An 18648-nucleotide genomic window follows, 5' to 3' on the forward strand; every position below is an offset into this window, starting at 1 on the left:
ACTTCGTAATAAATATAAATAATAGTGTCAATATTCAAAAACTATACGTTGAAAATTGAACCGATTTTAACAAGTACTCAAATAGCCATATAATAACAAGGTAAGTTTACCACCTACTTGCTTGATAACGAAAATGACTAACATACTAATTGCATCATTGATGCCTATTAAGAAATGAAGTTACTTGTGCTCTTGTATAAACGCCTTCTCTTCCTTCCTGCATGTGAACCTACCATCCACAACACCCTTAATCTTGAGAGTAAAGACACACAACCATATATTAATGTCCGAGCTGCGGCAATGTACTTCATATATCACCAAAAAAACCACAAGCAAGCGATGCAATGAATGAATTGACAAATTACCAATGCACTGTTTTTTTTTCTCCTATACTGTAATAAGGTATCTTCTTTCATAAATAGTTTTTCAAAAAGAGCAAGAGGCTAACTCTTTAGCTTTCCAGCAAATAATTAGTATTGCAATTGTAGAATATCATACAATCGAAATTGCGTACAAGAAGAGGACACATTTCGTCTGCTTTCAGTAACAAACCTCAATCTAACACTACAAGATTACAAGGCTAATCCCGTCAAATGATCTTCCATGCCATGCCCAAATTGATAACCCTCTAAAAGGGAATTAAAGATCAGCAGTCCATTAGAATTTAATGTGACTTCGACAACTGCATTGATTGCACATGAAATAGGTCATTATGCTGAATCACTAACATTTCCGGCAACTCTAATTATTTGACCGGCCTCAAAATTTCCATTCTGCAACCAAAAACAAATTAACAAACAAAAAAGGAAAAAAGATTAAGATCTAGGTTGTACATAAGCTGACGGGTCTTCCAGATTTCTGGCAAACTCAAATAATTTCAGAAATCCTTTCCCAAGACTAGTTTACCTCCTCCTTTCTAGTATAAGGAAGATTCTGTCCACCCGGCACTGCTGATTTCGAAAGGTCTCTAAGAGTTCCCTATAAATTTCCAAGAAAGAACAAAGTTAATCTTAAAGTAGCTAGCTGGCATCCAGAAAAGCAAGTTAAAAAGGAAAGAACTGTATAGACGACTCAACAAAGATACTATTATTCTCTATGTCCCTGCATATAATAGGAAAGAGACATACCACAGCATAAATCAATTCTTCGCAAGCATTAACAATTTAACATGATGCCTGCACAGTGGATAGTAACAACTGAAAAATGCTACATACCTTGTTAGCCCACATAAGTCCACAAGCGTTGCAAAGAGTCCTTGGGCCTTCAGGTCCACGCCGCATCATTGGTGTAGATTTCTCACTAGTGCCACAATGTCGGCAGCTAAAGTATATGTTTGCAAACAGCACAATAAAAATAAATAAATAAGTTTAGCCTACAAAAATATACTTCGTAGCAGTTTATTATTAAAACGATACATAGTGCCTCATTAAGGTGTTAGTATACGCACAGCAGCACAAAAAAGGTATGCATGAAAAGCAATGAATGTTAATGCCACAACGCTGACAAAAGAGGTAGTTAAAAAACAAGGAAATTAGAATCATGGAGACCAAAAACATACTACTCCCTTTCATTAGTTATGAATCTCTTTTTCAAAAGCTTATAAAAAAAATCCATGATTGAACCTCTACAGCAGCAAGGACAGAGTGTCAGGACCTCAAAGTCCAGAATACTGGACAAACCGGTGCATTGAGTTTGAAAAATAATCTGTAAACTTACAGAGCAAATCAGTAATTGACATTCATTTCCCCCACACAACTCACAACAACATTGCCAAAAAAGACATCAATTGCATCTTGGGAAAAGGTTAAGCCATTAAAGCAACCATGATATAATGAAAGAGGCAAATGTAAATTTAAAAATATAAAAAATCAAAGGATTACATTTACAACTTTAACATATGCAACTTTAAGGACAGTATACTACAACATAATGAAAATATGAAATAGACCTCATTACTCACCAGACTTCTTGTTGTATGGGTAAAGGTCCATCAGGACCCCAATTCTGATTAGATTCCCAGCTAGTTGCACCTGAGGAGGACTCATCTTGATTAGGTTTTGAAGAAGTAAATTGACCCTTGTTTCTCTGCATTCTGAAAAAGAGAAAGCATTTAAGTAAGCGACTCAGTTATCACAGTAGAATCACATATTCCAGTTCCACTCTTTCCTGATCCTATGTTCCCTTGATTTTTGATGAGAAAGAATCAAATCAATGTTATAAACAATGACAAAGAATACAAAATAACAACAAATGAGCGAAACCTCTGCATCCAAAAATGATTTAGTGACTGGAAATTAAAGATAGATTTAAACTGCATTCTTGAAGTAACACAGCTAATGCTTGAGGGTGCATGAGGAAGGAAAGAAATCAGAAAAATGCAGAGGTTTAAGTTTCATCACATTCGGAGGGCAAAATTCTCATTGAGTTCATTATATCCACAAAACTAAGTGTTAATCTGCAAGGTTTACTTGTTTTCACACTTCATTGACTCAATTTTAGATGTTAGCCCTCAATTTCATGTAAATAACATCTCATCCATGTTTTATTCACACATATCACACCTCTAGGCTTTGATTCTAAATTATTAAGAGGAAACTCAAATCATCCTACCAAACACATGAGTTTGCAATTTTGGATTAGCCATTGTGCATCAAAAAGGAGAATCAACCTTTACAATGTCAAATTCCCTTTCAACATCAAAGTCTAAAAATTATTTCTTTATAAAGTTCTCCAAAGATTATCATATTTGTATCCTAATGGGAGAGAGAAGCTACTAATCCCACACAAATTTATAATAAGATTTTCCCATGTCAAACTTTAAGAATTTAGCACACAGAATAATACTAAGATAAAGCACTTAGGTGCCCACAAAGAAATGACTTACCTAAGAGCCACCTCCTTGCGAACTGTGTACCGAATTTTCTTGTCAAAATTGCGTTCTTTTCTTTTTTCACGAAATCTGAGTAGTGATGCCAATCTTTGAGGGACATTGAACCTCTGTGGTGTGGGAGCCACCCCCTGATTGAACAATCCAATAGGTGAGTATACAGAGAGACAAATGAATCGTAGAGCCCAATGCTAATATGACAACATTACCCTATTATTTGCAGAGGTCAACGGTGGAGCAGGAACAGTTGAAGGAACTTCACGACCCCCTAGCAAAAGAAGTACAGCTTGAACCTGCATAAGATTACATATGAATTATATACTCTTCAAAAAGAAATAGGGCGGGAATACGAAATCAAACATGCAACCATATGCAAGAAAATATCTGCTATGAACCATGGAAGATTAGAAAAAGAAGAACAATTTCACCATCCTAATCAGTCAAGGCTCAATGAACCACAGGGAAATAATGCTCAAAATCCAGCATTAGACAATGGTTTGAGCCATATGCACATCCAATTAAATTTTTGGCTACTACAGTACACAAAAGATTTCAACAATATTACTGCATTCCTGTTTTGCCCATTGCAGTTCAAAACCTTACACTATGTCTCGTATGGGTTGTGAACGGCAACATAGACCATAGGCTAGCCAGAAGGAGCAAATCTCAAAGAGAAAGCAATTAAACAAACTGTGCAAAGAAATGTTGCTTTTACAGCAGCAAAGACCATTAAAAATTTGAAGAAGCACCAGATGAAATCAAACAGTTCCATTAATTTTAAAGATTAAGGTGCTGCCGTCTGAAGATAGCAAGAAGAGAACTCAAATTTCTTAGGAAGCTTAATTGGGTAAACATTCAAGTTTAATCAGATGTGTCACTGCCTAAAACAGTTTAGACTTTAGACGCTAATGACAAAAAGAGAGACTAACACCCTGCCTCCCCGCAGTCACCCCACAGTCAACCACTTTTCCCCTGGGAGCAACAATTGACAACTATGCCGTTCTGAAAGCAAAATCTGACTACTTATTAATATTTCTATGTTTCCTTGTTTTGGCTTATTTGTTATGAACTTTTGGTAGTTCTTTTTATAAATTCATTTGGCTTTTTATTTTTATTTTTTTTATGTTGAAGCACATTTGTCGTCTTTGATGCAGAAGCAAATAGACTATTCAAAATAATCAATTCGACTACTGTAATGACCTTCACAGTTTTTGGGGAATGATTAATTTAAACAGATTAATTTAACAACTAGTATTTTTAGTACAGTTGGTACATCGATTTATTGATCTATCTGGGAGTATTGGAGCTGCTACCTAATTTATAGGTAAACTGGTTTCAAATACCAAAATTAAATGAATATTGTCGTTTGCCGTTTAATGAGTAGCCAACATTTCGTCCAAAATGCTATTTTGTCTTAAATGAATTACAGAACGGCGGCAGCAATGAAGTTCCATGCATAGAAGTTGTAACACGAAAAAGCCAATAATTAAGCATAAAGTTGAGTTTTGGCCTATTGTTATTTAACAAGTAAAGTCAGCATCACATTCAAGTGTTCCGCATTTATTCAGCACGCAACAAGCAAGTACAAGGGTTTGACATCAAATTGGATTTAGAATCTTGTTTGTCCTTTACTAGGAGTTACTTTTATTAGCTATTAGATATGCTTCCTGCCTTCCATAGCAAACCGAGTTGTAGCAGAAATAGAAAGTAGGCTTACCTTAGTTAATTTTATATACAAAATTTTATATTCTTTGTTTTAGGAGAAGCCAATAAAAGAGGCTTTGGGATGTAACTCTTGAATGGCTTATTTGTTTAATCATATTGGTATTTGTTCCTAAATTCTTTTGTGAGAAGTGTGACTTCAACATGAGACAAATTGTAATGAATAAAAATTAATAAATCACAAAGGTAAGTGAAGCCTCTTTAAATTCTCCAAAAAAGCATTATTTTTTTGCCGAAACACAAAGAGTCTAAAACCCCTCTCAATTTGAAATCTATGTGGGTGAACTTATTAATCAAATTTAAGACAAAGATTGGTGAATAGCCTACAACTAAGTGGTACAAGTGTAAACCAAGGCTAATTTCCAAAATTTGGAAACCATGAAGTTCCATATTGATATGTGCTTTTACCCCACAGAGACCAAAATAAACTGTTTTAGATGGTGCCTTTGACGTGACAACAACCAGAGCCAAAATCATATTGATATATGCTCTTGAATTTCTATACATCATTTCTTTAACGAAATTATCTCATCCCCCTTCCCTCCAAAATAGATAGCAAAAAGAAACCATCCCAAGAACACATAGAGAACCTTTAATACACTAATTTTTCTATCAATCAATGTCAATATCCATGATATGCATTCTAAAAGTAAGAGTAACAATCTAATTGGCCCAAGGAAATAGTTATCTCCATTGGTTTCTTTTCAACATTAATAGATCCCCCTTAGAGCCAAAACATCACCATTACAGGAAAAAAAATCTTTTCTTTCCTTGTGGAGGATGCAAGTGGAGCTTCAAATTCAAAATTTTCAGCTTATTCAGCTAAATTCTCCCACAAAACACTTGGATTATGCCATAATTATTTAACCACTACCATCTGATAAGTCAATTCTCAATCAAGTTATGAGGAAATATCTCACAACTAATGAAGCTCTGATACAATGAATACTTATTAATGTGTCACTAAATTACACGTATAATTCATCACCAAGTCACGGTGCTAAAGAGTGCATTTCTTATACATGTAGACATGTGGCATGATAACAAAATTCACAAAAATAATAAGCAAGGATGACTATCAACCAGATGCACTTATGCAGGAGATAGAACAGCAAGCACCATGTCAAATAATCAGCAAAGTGAAAAAGGACTTACCTTTTCAGGTGAGACTGAATCAAACACATAAACCTGACCCTGAAATGAAAGAGTTAGCTGATTGTTATCGCCATTAGCCACCATCATTCCACCGTGGGTATCAGAAACATTTCCAGGGTCATTATGGAGCTCCCCATCAATGCCTTCACCTACACCCGTAACACCATCATCATGATCATCCTCCATCACATTCCCATTATTCATATGATGCATCCCATGACTTTGGTCGTGCATATAATGTACATGCATTTGTTGCTCAGCCTCAGTCATATGTATTTGGGCGTCGTCTCCATGCAAATCATCCATATTGACAACAACCCTTTATTAACAACACCAACCAATAAATAGTATCTAGTATACAGTCCCCTGCCTTCTTTTCCACTCCTCCCACTTAATATATGTTAACAACAATACAAGCACTGTACTTTTTATACATACACAAACATATCTTCCTCATTACACCACATTGGGACCCAAATGTCACTTCCTCATTCTCACTCGCGCTCTCTCTCTCCTTCTCCCTCGGCCTCCACCACCTTGCCCAACTCTGTGGAAATATATGCACATTTCAGTTTTAACAGCTCTACCAAAAAATCAATGCAGTTACAATACTAATGCTATCAATTTGCAAGAACTCTAACACAAAAAACAAAGCCAATTCATTTTCAACATTAATTTGCCTACGACTCAAACCCGGCCTCGAGCCGGGATAAGAAGGGCGTCTGTCCAAGGCCCAGGGAGAAAAATTTCATCTTTATACTTCCATCTTAACATTTAAGGGTTATAAACAAATGCCCTCAACACATTAGCAACCAAAAATTGATTCAATTATCAAATTAGGCTAGAAAATCACACAAAAAAAATCATCTTGCTTAAGAATATCAACGTAAACCTAGCAATAAATTCGCTCATTGTAAGCTTCCATAAATTCAGTAATTACAATCAATAATTTAATAATCTAGCTTACAAGAACCCTAAATTGACAATACTGACAATTAAATTAGCGATAAACCCTAGATTATGAAATTGATATTTGTCGAATTTAGAAATATTTTACAGAAAATCATCTTACCACATAAGCTGCTTCAATGGAGGAGAGAAAGTTGAGAAACCGGTTGAATTGAGAACTCAGAGTTCTTCAATGGAGGAGAGAGAAAGGAGAATTACGTAAATGTGACACGCATGTTTGGACAATGGTCAGATCTACGTAATTATCAACGGCCAGAATTGTTTTGATTTATGTTTTTTTTACATGAATAAATAAATAAATAGTTTAAGGTGATCTCATATTTTTGAGTAAAGATTTGTTTTACCAAAAATAAATAAAAAATTGAGTTAATAAATATTTTTGAGTAAAATAAATTTTATAATATGATACTCCCTCCGTTTCAATACGATAGTCTCATATGGAATCAATCACATAAAATAAGAAAAGGAGAATATTTGAAATCTAGCATTAAAGTAAAAAAAAAAATCATAAATAATCTTGCCTTATTTAATTTATTTGATTTTTTTTAGGAAAGCATAGCCATAATTTCATAAATCAAGGGAGTAATTTCTTTACTTAGAGTCATGTCATAATTCACAATCAATTAGTCTAACCAACCAGAATTTAATACGTATATAATAGGAAATAAAAATTAAGTTTAAAGTAGAATACATTCAATATGGGTAGATCTTTTTGAAACGCCCAAAATAGTATATGGGACTAACAAATTGAAATGGAGGGAGTAAAAATTTTACTCTTTTCACAAAAATTAAGAAAGTAGGTTATCAAATTAGGTTCATTGAATTGAAACAATTGGAGTAAAATATTGAGACAGATAACAATTTTATTTTCAAAAAAAAAGAAAGGAATTTGAAAATGCATCATTTATCTCGTATGATTGTTTTCTTCTTTCTATGCATACTACGTATAAATTACTCCCTTCATTGTACAGTACGAAACACAAATTATATTTAATATTTTCTCAGAAATTAACCCCTATTGAACCTTAGAGTTTATTGGACCCTAATAGGCTAAATTGAAACTTATTTGACTTGTTGGACTTGAAAATTATTTTTTAATGTTCACGAAATTTGGTTTTTGAAAGATAATTTTCTCAAATTAAACATAAAACATGTTTATATTGTTCGTGTGTTCAACTTGACTGAAGTTACATTATGATGTATATTTGAAAATGACAAGAAATCTAACTTAGTATATGGTGAATCGATAATCTCGTTGCCAAAAAGTGATAAAATTGATATTAATATAAAGATTGGATAATGGAAATCAATAATTCAACAATACACAAGTTCATGAACTTAAACCCTTGCCAAAAATCTGATGCAACATCACCCACAAATTTGTTGGATATCTAATAGAAGTACTTGAAATAGGATTAAAAAATGAAAGACCAATTGGCCAATTTAATAAATCTATGAAAATATACATCAATGATTCAATATGATGGAGCTTCAGCTCCTTTTTACTGAAACGTCTAAAAACATTAATTCAACAAACAAAATTGAGGTTAAGTTACAAAGAGGTTAGCTCAATAATGTACATCTTGCCTTCAACTGTAATTATCTGGACTGCATGCGAGTTGTATAAGGGGGTTATCAAAATGCTTGACCGCATAGGATGAAGGCTTGAACGAGGCTTTGAGCAGTATGCAGTTGACTTGGAGTTCCTGATATTATGACTCGACCCTCAGTAGCACCAGGATTAGGATCGTGAACAATTACATCTGCTCCAGAAAACTAAAATCAAGAAACCAGAGTTTATATCAGAACCAAAATCAGAATTTATACCTTAGATAATACTGCAAAAGATAAACTCTTGACAAAGTTCAATGTCAGAAATCTTATTACAGCAGTACTGTATTCACTGTTCTAAACCCACCTGTGTTATATGTCCAATATTAGTTTTGTTTTCTCCATAAACATGAGGTAGTAGTACCTGTGGAACTACAACTTCTACAGATGTCACCATCGGCATCTGACCACTGCACCATGGAGAAAAACAAAAATAAGCTCGATAGTCTAGAGCGGAGAAACAAGATATCATAAGCCATACACTCTTTCAGCCTCACCTTTCATTATTTTTTGCAACCATACTTGAAGACCCAGCCCCTGTGTCAGAATATCTGCTTGGATTCCCATACTCAGCAGCCTGGACAACGCATATTATGCAATATTCAGTGATCATTTGCAAAACATATTGACAATCACCAAAGAAGCAACAGGTTATTCCGTTATTACCTGGGGATGCCACACTTTAGGAGAAGCTGGCCTCTCAAATGACAGGCCATAAGAAGCTCTATCACTACCATACTGATGATGGTCATGTTCACCACTAGGTCCATCAACTCTATCCATGTCATGTGGAAAGGATGGATGAGCTTGCCCTTGGCCAGCAGAACGATTGTAATAGGCATGAGGTAATCCAACTGGTGAATGATAATGACCAGGAGAAGCCTGATCATGTCTAGGCCGAAATGAAGGAGATGGTAATTCCTGATAGGTAGTGAAGTAAGGCGAGCTACTAACATGAGAAAGGTACTGTTTCGGTGGAAACAAAACATCCCGAAGCCTACTAGTAATCTGAAATAAAGCATCCTGAACTGACTGCAAACTCCCAATAACCTGTTAAGTATGTAGAATGACCAATATCTTAGTAAAGCTCTTCAATGAGTACCAAAAAAAAGAGACCAGCAGCAAGTTTGCGCAAGAAAACCTTAACCATGAGGTAAGAGGACATTGGCAGACAAAGTCATTAACAGCTCAACTGAGGAGACCTTTTGGTCTACCACATGAATATAAATGAGGAAAATTTCACCCCAAGCTACAAAACTATAAGAATGTTCCACTTCCGAGTTCACCGAAATATTACCTGCACAACTTCATCATTTTGGATATTAGGATTCACGCCTTGTTCCCTGCCAAAAATTCGAATACTAGCACCAGTAAGTCGTCTCATTTCAGCAATAATTAGGCCTCCTTTACCCAACAAACAACCTATTTGTTGTGAATGGACAAGAAGCCGGGCAATAACTGCAGCACCTGGTTCAAATCCGACCTCTGCTATTCGGCTGTGCACACGGATGACAGCATCCTGAGCAGGAGAGTGTTTCAGGTCCATACTCTGTAACAGTTTGAAAAGGAAATTGAAAATGCAAATGAGTAATCACTGGGATATTAACCTTCTATACAACTTATATTATTACAAAATTGATTTTTGATGCTGACAATGACACTGATCACAGATAAAGAAATTAGTTCATCTAACGGTAATACCTAGCTGACTAGCTCTGCTCCTTCAACAAGATTCAAAGCACTATTTCCTGATAAATTGAAACATTCAGATTTTTATTTTGACACCAAATATTCAAGCACAGAAAGAACCTATATCAAATAACAAAAGACTTGAAGCATTCACGATCAAGGGTTTTTTTTCTTTTTTTAAATGAGTGTAATTACAAGTTGTAAAAAGGGAAAAGCAAGATGTTTCACATAAATCACATCTTAACACAATATTTTAACAAAACTCAACAGTTAAGATGTGCACAATAATAAATTTATCTTTACATGCCTCTCGTGCTGATACGAATACAACCCGTTCATCTGAATCAGGAGAAACGGTATCTCCTATCTTGATTGATGCCCCAGTTTCATTTTGAATTGCCCGCACAATGGACCCACCCTTTCCTATCAAACTGCCAATTTTACTTGCTTGGCATAGCAATCTGAAAACAACATCATCTTCTGGAGCTATCCTATGGCTATGATCAGCAGCATGTGCACCTCTTTGAGGAAAAGAATCTGTCTGACTAGCAATATTTGGTCCTTGAAACATATCAGCTTTGGGATGCTCCTGAAGACAACTTGAAACAGACAAGAGAGCTTTCTTTACAGCTTGAAAATTCCCTGCCATCTAAATTTCAGACAAAGTATAAATATGAATGTTGAATTGATATAATGAAGACATAGATGGGACAATTTTACAATCAAAACAGAACTATGAAAAATGATGAACAAGATGTCATTCAGCAAAAGTGACAAGTTTCAGGCTTATTGTCATGTGTCATCCAATGCACTTCTTGATCTTAAGAAATATTCCTACAAAGCGACAAAAATAGACATTGATCAAAAGAGATCATAGCTTCCTCTTCACAATAAGACCCAACAAAAATTACTCTGATGAATACAATGTATACATTAGTGTGGAAATACACTTACGCCTATAGAGTGATCCACTTACCTAATACACAGTAAAGAGCAAGACATGAGACACAATCAATATAATTGGTAACGAAGTGCATTTCTCCAAAGTCAGTTCAAGCTATACCACAGACTAATGAAAACCTATGAACCGCTTATCTCAAATTTTGACAAATCAACATCCCAGTATAAAACAGACAATAAAGGCAGTAGTCTATTAAAGGCATGAAGCATTCCTCGGCCATGACATCTCTGTATCATCATCAACCTCTAAAGTCCAAAAACCAATCATTGAGTAAATTCCTAATTTGCAACACCGGTAGAAGCAGTAGTAATATTCTAATAGAAAAGGGGATAAGGTATAGGTAAAATGATGTGACAAAGACTTAGAACGATCACGTCCACAGATAAAAATATCGGGGGAAAGCTTATCCTTACCTCCCATGTCATTTTTATCCTTTCTTATACTGTTAAAAATGTCATGCTCCCAAAGATAATCCTGTCAATTTCCTTACAAGGCACTAGGGTGCCTTTTCATTATACATCCAAAAATTCACCTCACATCTTGAGTCCTACTTTCAAGTTTCAACAGGGGTCACTTTTTTCTCATCTTGGAGAATTCCAATTGAAAATTCGGTCCAAGGTGACTACAAATTCATTCAAGCATACTCATCTCAGTAATTTCTAAACCAAAAATTGTAACTTTTAGATTCCTTCAATTCCTAGCAGATAAAACATATCCCATGGTCTATCAGAATTAGCACTTTTCCAGAATAGATTAACCAGTTTTTCCTGCAGTCATTCCCCCTAGTTCCCTAGCATCTTCCCACCTCCTAAACTTCAAGCAACACTTACACCCTCACATTCAACATATATTTTAACTTAACCCCAATAAAAATGGATGTCTTAGCAAACAAATATTTGCAGCAAAGCCTCATTCCCCACTTCTCATTGGGCATGACATGCATATACTAAAGTGGGAAATACTGTCAAATGTGTGAAACAGTGAAAGTTGGAACAAGTACAATCCCACAACTCCCACATAAAATAGAACAGAGTAACAGACTGAAGGTTACCGTCATCCGTCAACACTCAAACATGATGATCTCAATTATGAAATGCCTTCCATCCTAAAGCACACAGTGGATAACTTTATCAGCATATCCCAAAAACTCCACACCGTTCACACGAAATCCCAAAACCTACTTATAGAGATATGCAACTATGCAAGTCCTCGAATAAGTAAAGTAAGTTTGGTCAAATTAGTTATTTTTATATAGAACTTAAACAAAATCACCAAACAAGTAAGATAAAGCTATCAATCATCAATGTCATGACAAATTAATAATCACTTAACAATACTATCTAAAGGATGGATCCAAGATACTCAACATTAAAATTTGATTTAGGAAAAAAACTGTCAACAGGAAATATACACACGCTAGAAAATTAATTACAGTACGTCAATCCATTGTGATACGATATTCTACAAGTGAGTATATGCAGACAAGATATATATCCCATTTAGGATACCTGAGCTTATCATCCATGAGAGCCTAATGAAACCAAGACATTTGTCTGTCTCATGTACACTTTTTTAAGGTCAAAATCAGGCAGGTATTCTATCGAATTAATCACATGTTGCCACAACGAGAATACAATAAGGGGTTATATTAAGGTATGTAATGTACATAAGCCAATACGAATTATAACAGTAATGTCGAATCCACGAGAATGAATGAATGATCAAATCACCTAATCAAACCAATTCATAGATTACACAACCCAAATGACACTAAAACAAATCATAAATTATCAAATTACGCAATATAGAAACCGAAAAAGGCCGAAAATTAGGGAAGTTTCACCTGAATAAGTTCCTCCCCAGAGGAAGCACAAGCAGGAAGCTGCTCCCTAGGCAAAACCCTAACTTGAGCACCACTCTCTTGCCTAATCTTCTCCACAATCTTCCCACCTCTTCCAAGAACACACCCAACTTGATTACTCGGCGCCAACAATCTACAAACAACATGCCCAGATTGCCCACCATTCCCACTACTACTCCCACCATTTCCATTCCCATTATTCTCTCTCCTTTCATCCTCCATTTTCTCACCCTCATTCTTCTCACTCCTCTCTTCATCCACCTTCAATATCCTCTCAAACACCTTCACCAACGCCGCCTGCGCAACCGACCCTTCTTCCCTCTCCTCCCCAGAATTCAAATTAGGGTTAGGGTTTTTCGAATCGGCGATTATGTGAATTACCCTCTCATCACAGCGCGAAAATGGGGGAAGATCATCAACGATGCGAATTCGAGCACCGGTATCATCCCTGAGTTGTCGGATTACGGCGCCGCCTTTTCCGATGACACCGCCGACTTTTGCGGAGGGACAGAGGATTCGGAAATGGGTTTCGCCGCCATTTTCGGAGGGTTTGGGATGTTGAGAAGGTGGAGTAGAAGAGGAAGATGATAATGGTGGGTTAGAGTGAGAGAGAGAATGATGGCGTTTGAGAGAGAATTGAGGTTCCATTGTTGAAGAAGAAGGAGTGAAGTGGAGCAGAGTTGACGAACATGGAGGAGAGAGAAAGTGAAAGGGGGTGTGTGAGTGGGGGTTGACTTTTAAGTCAAAACCTCAGAGGCTCTGGGTTTTACGGCAGGGTTTGGATATCTTTTCTGGTTTCCTTCTTAAAAAAGTATAGCGAACCGTACCCAAATCTAAAGCTCGCAAAAAGTCGTGTCGTTTCATGTTCGTGTTTGGTCTTTTATGCATTTTGTGTTAAATAAAATCTAATAAAAATATGTGAATTGTAAGATGGTTGTATAATTTGTTCAATTTATTAACATGGGTTATATTCAGGTTGGTTTTATTTCGTGTCGTGTCGATTTTGTGGTTTCTTGTACTAGTTTCGTGTTTGTGTCGAGCCGATTTCAATGTGTTGTCATGATTATCAGCTACCCAAACTTCCTCAATGAATCATACATTCATACAATGGAAATGAGAGTACCTTCTGACCAAGGGGTTGGAGGTTCAATCCCCACTACTAACAATTTGGGGGTAGGATTCCCTTACCCTTTCCCCCACTATCCCAAAATTTCTATCCCGTTAACCCAGACCAAGTTGACTTGTGAGAGGTTTTATCATCTTACCTTTTAAACAAAAATATACTAATACTAAATACTTTATACTAAAACACGGAGACACGGAATAGTTAATTTGATAAGTACAGTAATTAATTGTAAATATGCTTTAAGATGAAATCAGTTCTAGTAAAAAAAAAACTTACATCTATTCGGGTTAAATTTGATAAATGGACAAGATCTTGGTATAATACTTTGTATCATGAAGAGACAAGTACGTAGGTAATTTGAAATTGCCAACTTAAGTACCAAGTATATTCTATGGGGAACCTCATGGAGATGATCTAGGTGACTAGGTTCGGCCTAGCACAAGCACAAGCACGAGTCGTGCACTCGTGCTATCATGGTTGGTACGATATGGAGATTGGAAAGTGGGAAGGCGAGCATAGATCATGGGTCAAGCACTTGTGCATGGTTGCTTAAGACAGACTCCCCGACAACCGAGTACGCTTTACCATTGATGCCCAAGCACCCAACGCATGACTGAGTGTGATTGTGTGAGTTAGCTGTTAGCATGGCATATATTGTTGGGCGTTGAAGAGGCCCAAAAAGAGTGGATTGGGAAACGGGTAGCCCAAGCTTTATGGACTACAGGGCCCAGTATGTACTACTCATTAAGTAATTTTTTAAAGATCTAAACCAAACCATGATGTATATTATGCCCTTGTCTATTTTAATACCCCTTCATTTTCATTTTTTATTTTTTTAAATACTTCAAGTTGTTTCGTTAGGACTTTTGTCATTGTTAGCATTATAATTTATATGTGAAAATTGTTACATATACTTGAGTGCAAGGTTCACGGTTCACCTAAGTATATTTTGCTCATTTAGTTATTATTATTTTTTTGCTCATTTTAAGATCTAAAATAAGCAAAATTATATCAAATGAGTAATAAAAACATTTTTCGTTCACCTACCTCTATGTACACCCACATGAATCTGTAGTGTATAGTATCAACATTCTATAACCATTTACTCTGTAATACAATAATTAATTAGGGTAGTTAAAGATAACATCAGGTAAAGTCGTGATGCAATTCTTGCAAACATACTTAGTACAATTTTACAAAGAGTATTTATTTATTTTAATAGTCAAAAGGAGAGTGCATAAAATTACAAAATCACATATCAATTCATAGAATTAAGTAGTGGTGATGTGGTAGTAATTCAGTGTTTCTACTTTTAGTACCTTATTTTCTTTTTTCATAATCCTTCCAACAAGTTGGCAAATTGTTTAAACTTGCACAAAGATAGTGATGTCAACCTATTTGCAAATTACAACTAGGAAGTGCAGTTAATATACTGTATGATGGTCCAACAGAGCTAGCTATGAAATTCGTTTCAGTAGTAATACATTGATTCACATCAATCATCATCTTCACTACTTTGATGTCACATTATTTCAACTAGGATTTGTAATTATTATGATGGATTTATGAACATTTAATTAGTGAAGCTGAAATTCAAAATAATAACCATATAATCAAAATAAACAAGCAGCTAGAATTAGAATTTACCATTTAATCATTTATATGATGGCTTTGGTGTAATAAAAACAAAATAATATTAATGTTTGTGTGCAAGTAAATTGTGAAACTGAAGTGTTATATTCCTAGCCATAAACACATAGTACATACCATTGAAAATATACAAGGTAACCTCTTCGAGAACACGTACTACATAGTACATACCATTGAAAATGTAATGGCTTATGGCTTCATTACGATACCTGGAATACATAAAGATTAACGAAAATTGATCATTTGTCGCTGTTAAATTATGATTAGCTGAAATTGATTAAAAAGATTAATAAGCTTCATATAGATATGATGATCATCTTGCGAGTTGTGACTGGAAGATTGACTCTATGGTGACTTGCTTGTCTCAGCTATTTGTGAATCTGCATGAACAGCAGAGAAATAGTGATCAACTTAAGTGACTTTGCCATGTTCTTTTTCTTGTTATTTTTAATATAAGTACTACGAAATAAACTTGAAATTACAACAACTCATAACTTTCCAAGAAGAAAAACAAAATTATACTGTAATGGAAATTAAATAATAAAGATTTATACATTATCTGATCTATACATCTTGACTTAAAATATTTTATTCTTGTGGACTTGTGGACAGTTGTGGAACAAGGTCTATAAGTTATTAAGCGAAGGGGATGTTCTGTTGAAACTCATTGTAACCCACTTGTGAGTGTCCCACATTGGAGAAAGATGAGAGAAGGTTCCACTTTTAAAAGGTAGAGGAATACCTTATACCCCAATTGGTTTTAGTATGGAAGCTCCAAAGCCTTGTTTGTGGACCTAATTCTCCTGGCCCATTTCATATTGTCTTGAAATTTAATATATTCAGATTTACTGAGCTGAAAAGGACAGGTCCTAAATTGGGTTGATTTTATGTATCCATGCATTGTCATAGTTGTTCTTATCTTTTGGACAATAGATCAACAAGTTACTTTTCATGATTGTCAATGAGTAATAAGTATACTTAAATTATTAATATCTTTTGTTTTATCATAAGTGGTAATAATTAAAAAAATAGCATGTATTTCGAAATATATATATCCCACATTTAATTTTCCTTATGTATAGGTAAAAATTAAATTAGATATGTTACAACTTACAAGCAACTATTTAAAAACAGAAAAAGGTATATAAACTAATCAGTACATGTTTCTGGTAAAACATTAAAACCATAGCTAAAATAGAGAAGAAAGAAGAGGAGAGCAAACTTTAGTAAGAAATTGGTACTTATGATACACTCATAATACATGGCTAAGATTAAATCTAAATGTTGCATCACACACCAATAATAACAAATGGATGTAAATAATTGCATCATAGTTTAAGATATCTTTTAAGATAGGTTCACCCCTAACCATAGAAACTCTAAGAAACTTCAACAAAACGAAACAAATAATGATCATACAAGTCTTTTCTTACTCCTATTCATTTTCACCAAAAAAAAAAAAAAAAAAAAAAAAAAAAAAAAAAAAAAAAAAAAAAGACATGCATCACCATCCACCTAACACAATTCCTCAACACATATTGTGCTTGAGTAATGAGGTGTAATGTACTGTGTTGGTTGTATAAAATATTAACAATAATGATATAAATAAAGTTTATAGGTAAGTTTTAAACCATAGAATAAAATAAAAATAATATAGAACAGAATAATCTGTGTGCAAAAAACCAGAAACGAACCATAAAGAAAAGAAAATTCAAATGAAAATCTTATGGATATTATTAACACCATAGACATACATGGAAATGATTTTGTGGCTCCCATTTGGTTAGTCTATATAAGTGGACCAAATCAAAATTTGCAATAAAGAAAAGAAACAGAAAAAAGCAACTTTGTGGCCCCATTAAAAAATCATTCCTCACTATTTCTTGGCCACCTTAATGTACCAACCACAAAATGAACCCCCCGATATTTGCATTCTTATTATGTGATCTACCGTACGAAACATGTTAGCTCTCCCGCGAGAATTGTCTGGTTCATAACGGATTTGTGGTGTTGTTTATGTTAATCTAATAAAATCCTTATGCAAAGTCACAAAAGTATACTTTGTGCAAAACATAAGTTTAGCGCTCGTCAAAAGGTTCTAAAGTTACAATATAGTCTAAACAAGTTTATGAGTGTTAGGATAGTAAATAAGTAGAACCTCTAAATCTCTAATATGTACTCATATATAAATTATGGGAACGTATAAGATGTGTAGATTGTAGATTACTTCTCAAGAAAATTCAATTCAAATACTACAAAACTAAATTGGTTTCGGTCTTACAAAATTGAATGCCTATAAATAGGTCACTCCATTCATTTGTGCAACCCAACCAACATATAGTACACTCTTTAAATCAATTAAAGCATTATTTGAGAGTATTGAGATACATTAGCTTGCATTTTAAATTACACTTTCTTTTTTTAGACATTTTTCATCATACCACACTTAAATTAGCAAGTTTATTGATTCTAACTTGTCTTTCAAGACCGATAAGAGCTTGAACAATGTGTAACTATAAGGAAACCAACCAACACATATCACAAGTTGTGACTTGTGAGCACTTATTTTACCATTTATTTGTTCTCGTTTAAAAATAAAATACCTAATAGCGAGTGTCAATCATAAAATGTCAAGATTAAGTTTAAGTTATTACAACCTTCTCTTCTTTACCATGAAAAGCTAGCAAGAACAATACAATTGTTGTAGAATGTTACACGAATTTATTTTCCCTTGTGAGTGGTGCTTAGAATATTCACTTTTTTCTTACTTATTATAAATTACAAGAATTTCTTAATACACATATTGTGTTACTTTTTCTATCATTTTATATATATGGAATAAAAGGTAACTATTAAAAGTGCATCTATATATATTTATATAAAAAAAAGCACCGAGTATAATTAGAAATAAAATTGAATGAGTGTAATTTTGCCATGGTTTATAAAGGATGTACTCGGTAGCAGTTTGGGCCGGATCGAGGAAAAAAAGTTTTTCGGGACGAGTTGGGTCAACCTTC

The 18648-nt window shown here is 34.6% G+C and overlaps 2 protein-coding genes across 2 annotated transcripts; both read right to left on the reverse strand.

Moving 5' to 3' along the window:
* Positions 1-359: 359 nt before the first annotated feature.
* Positions 360-6974, reverse strand: LOC145616656 (GATA transcription factor 24-like). Its single transcript, XM_081671418.1, has 8 exons — positions 6837-6974; positions 5765-6311; positions 3097-3180; positions 2885-3018; positions 1961-2092; positions 1215-1320; positions 907-978; positions 360-773 (listed from the first exon to the last, which is right to left on the reverse strand). The coding sequence occupies exons 2-8, from the start codon at positions 6068-6070 to the stop codon at positions 711-713; spliced, it is 897 nt and encodes a 298-aa protein (XP_081527544.1). The 5' UTR covers positions 6071-6311; positions 6837-6974; the 3' UTR covers positions 360-710.
* A 1174-nt stretch (positions 6975-8148) lies between these two features.
* On the reverse strand, positions 8149-13611 carry LOC145617539 (RNA-binding KH domain-containing protein RCF3-like). Its single transcript, XM_081672249.1, has 7 exons — positions 12838-13611; positions 10341-10682; positions 9642-9893; positions 9011-9394; positions 8842-8921; positions 8652-8754; positions 8149-8509 (listed from the first exon to the last, which is right to left on the reverse strand). The coding sequence occupies exons 1-7, from the start codon at positions 13501-13503 to the stop codon at positions 8369-8371; spliced, it is 1968 nt and encodes a 655-aa protein (XP_081528375.1). The 5' UTR covers positions 13504-13611; the 3' UTR covers positions 8149-8368.
* Between the last annotated feature and the right edge of the window lie 5037 nt (positions 13612-18648).

The sequence above is a fragment of the Chenopodium album genome, chromosome 26 (genome assembly GCF_948465745.1).
Source record: "Chenopodium album chromosome 26, dcCheAlbu1.1, whole genome shotgun sequence".
NCBI classification, from domain to species: Eukaryota; Viridiplantae; Streptophyta; class Magnoliopsida; order Caryophyllales; family Amaranthaceae; genus Chenopodium; species Chenopodium album.

What these genes read in the sequence shown, in the direction of transcription:
- LOC145616656 (XM_081671418.1), bottom strand. Translation starts at nt 6,070, where the DNA reads ATGGATGATTTGCATGGAGACGACGCCCAAATACATATGACTGAGGCT. An exon ending in CGCAAGGAGGTGGCTCTTAG is followed by an intron (nt 2,093 to 2,884) that starts GTAAGTCATTTC and finishes TCTCTTTTTCAG; the next exon opens with AATGCAGAGAAACAAGGGTC. An exon ending in GACTTATGTGGGCTAACAAG is followed by an intron (nt 979 to 1,214) that starts GTATGTAGCATT and finishes GGAAATTTATAG; the next exon opens with GGAACTCTTAGAGACCTTTC.
- LOC145617539 (XM_081672249.1), bottom strand. Translation starts at nt 13,503, where the DNA reads ATGGAACCTCAATTCTCTCTCAAACGCCATCATTCTCTCTCTCACTCT. An exon ending in CTAAAGTGTGGCATCCCCAG is followed by an intron (nt 8,922 to 9,010) that starts GTAATAACGGAA and finishes TGCGTTGTCCAG; the next exon opens with GCTGCTGAGTATGGGAATCC. An exon ending in ATATTGGACATATAACACAG is followed by an intron (nt 8,510 to 8,651) that starts GTGGGTTTAGAA and finishes TCTTGATTTTAG; the next exon opens with TTTTCTGGAGCAGATGTAAT.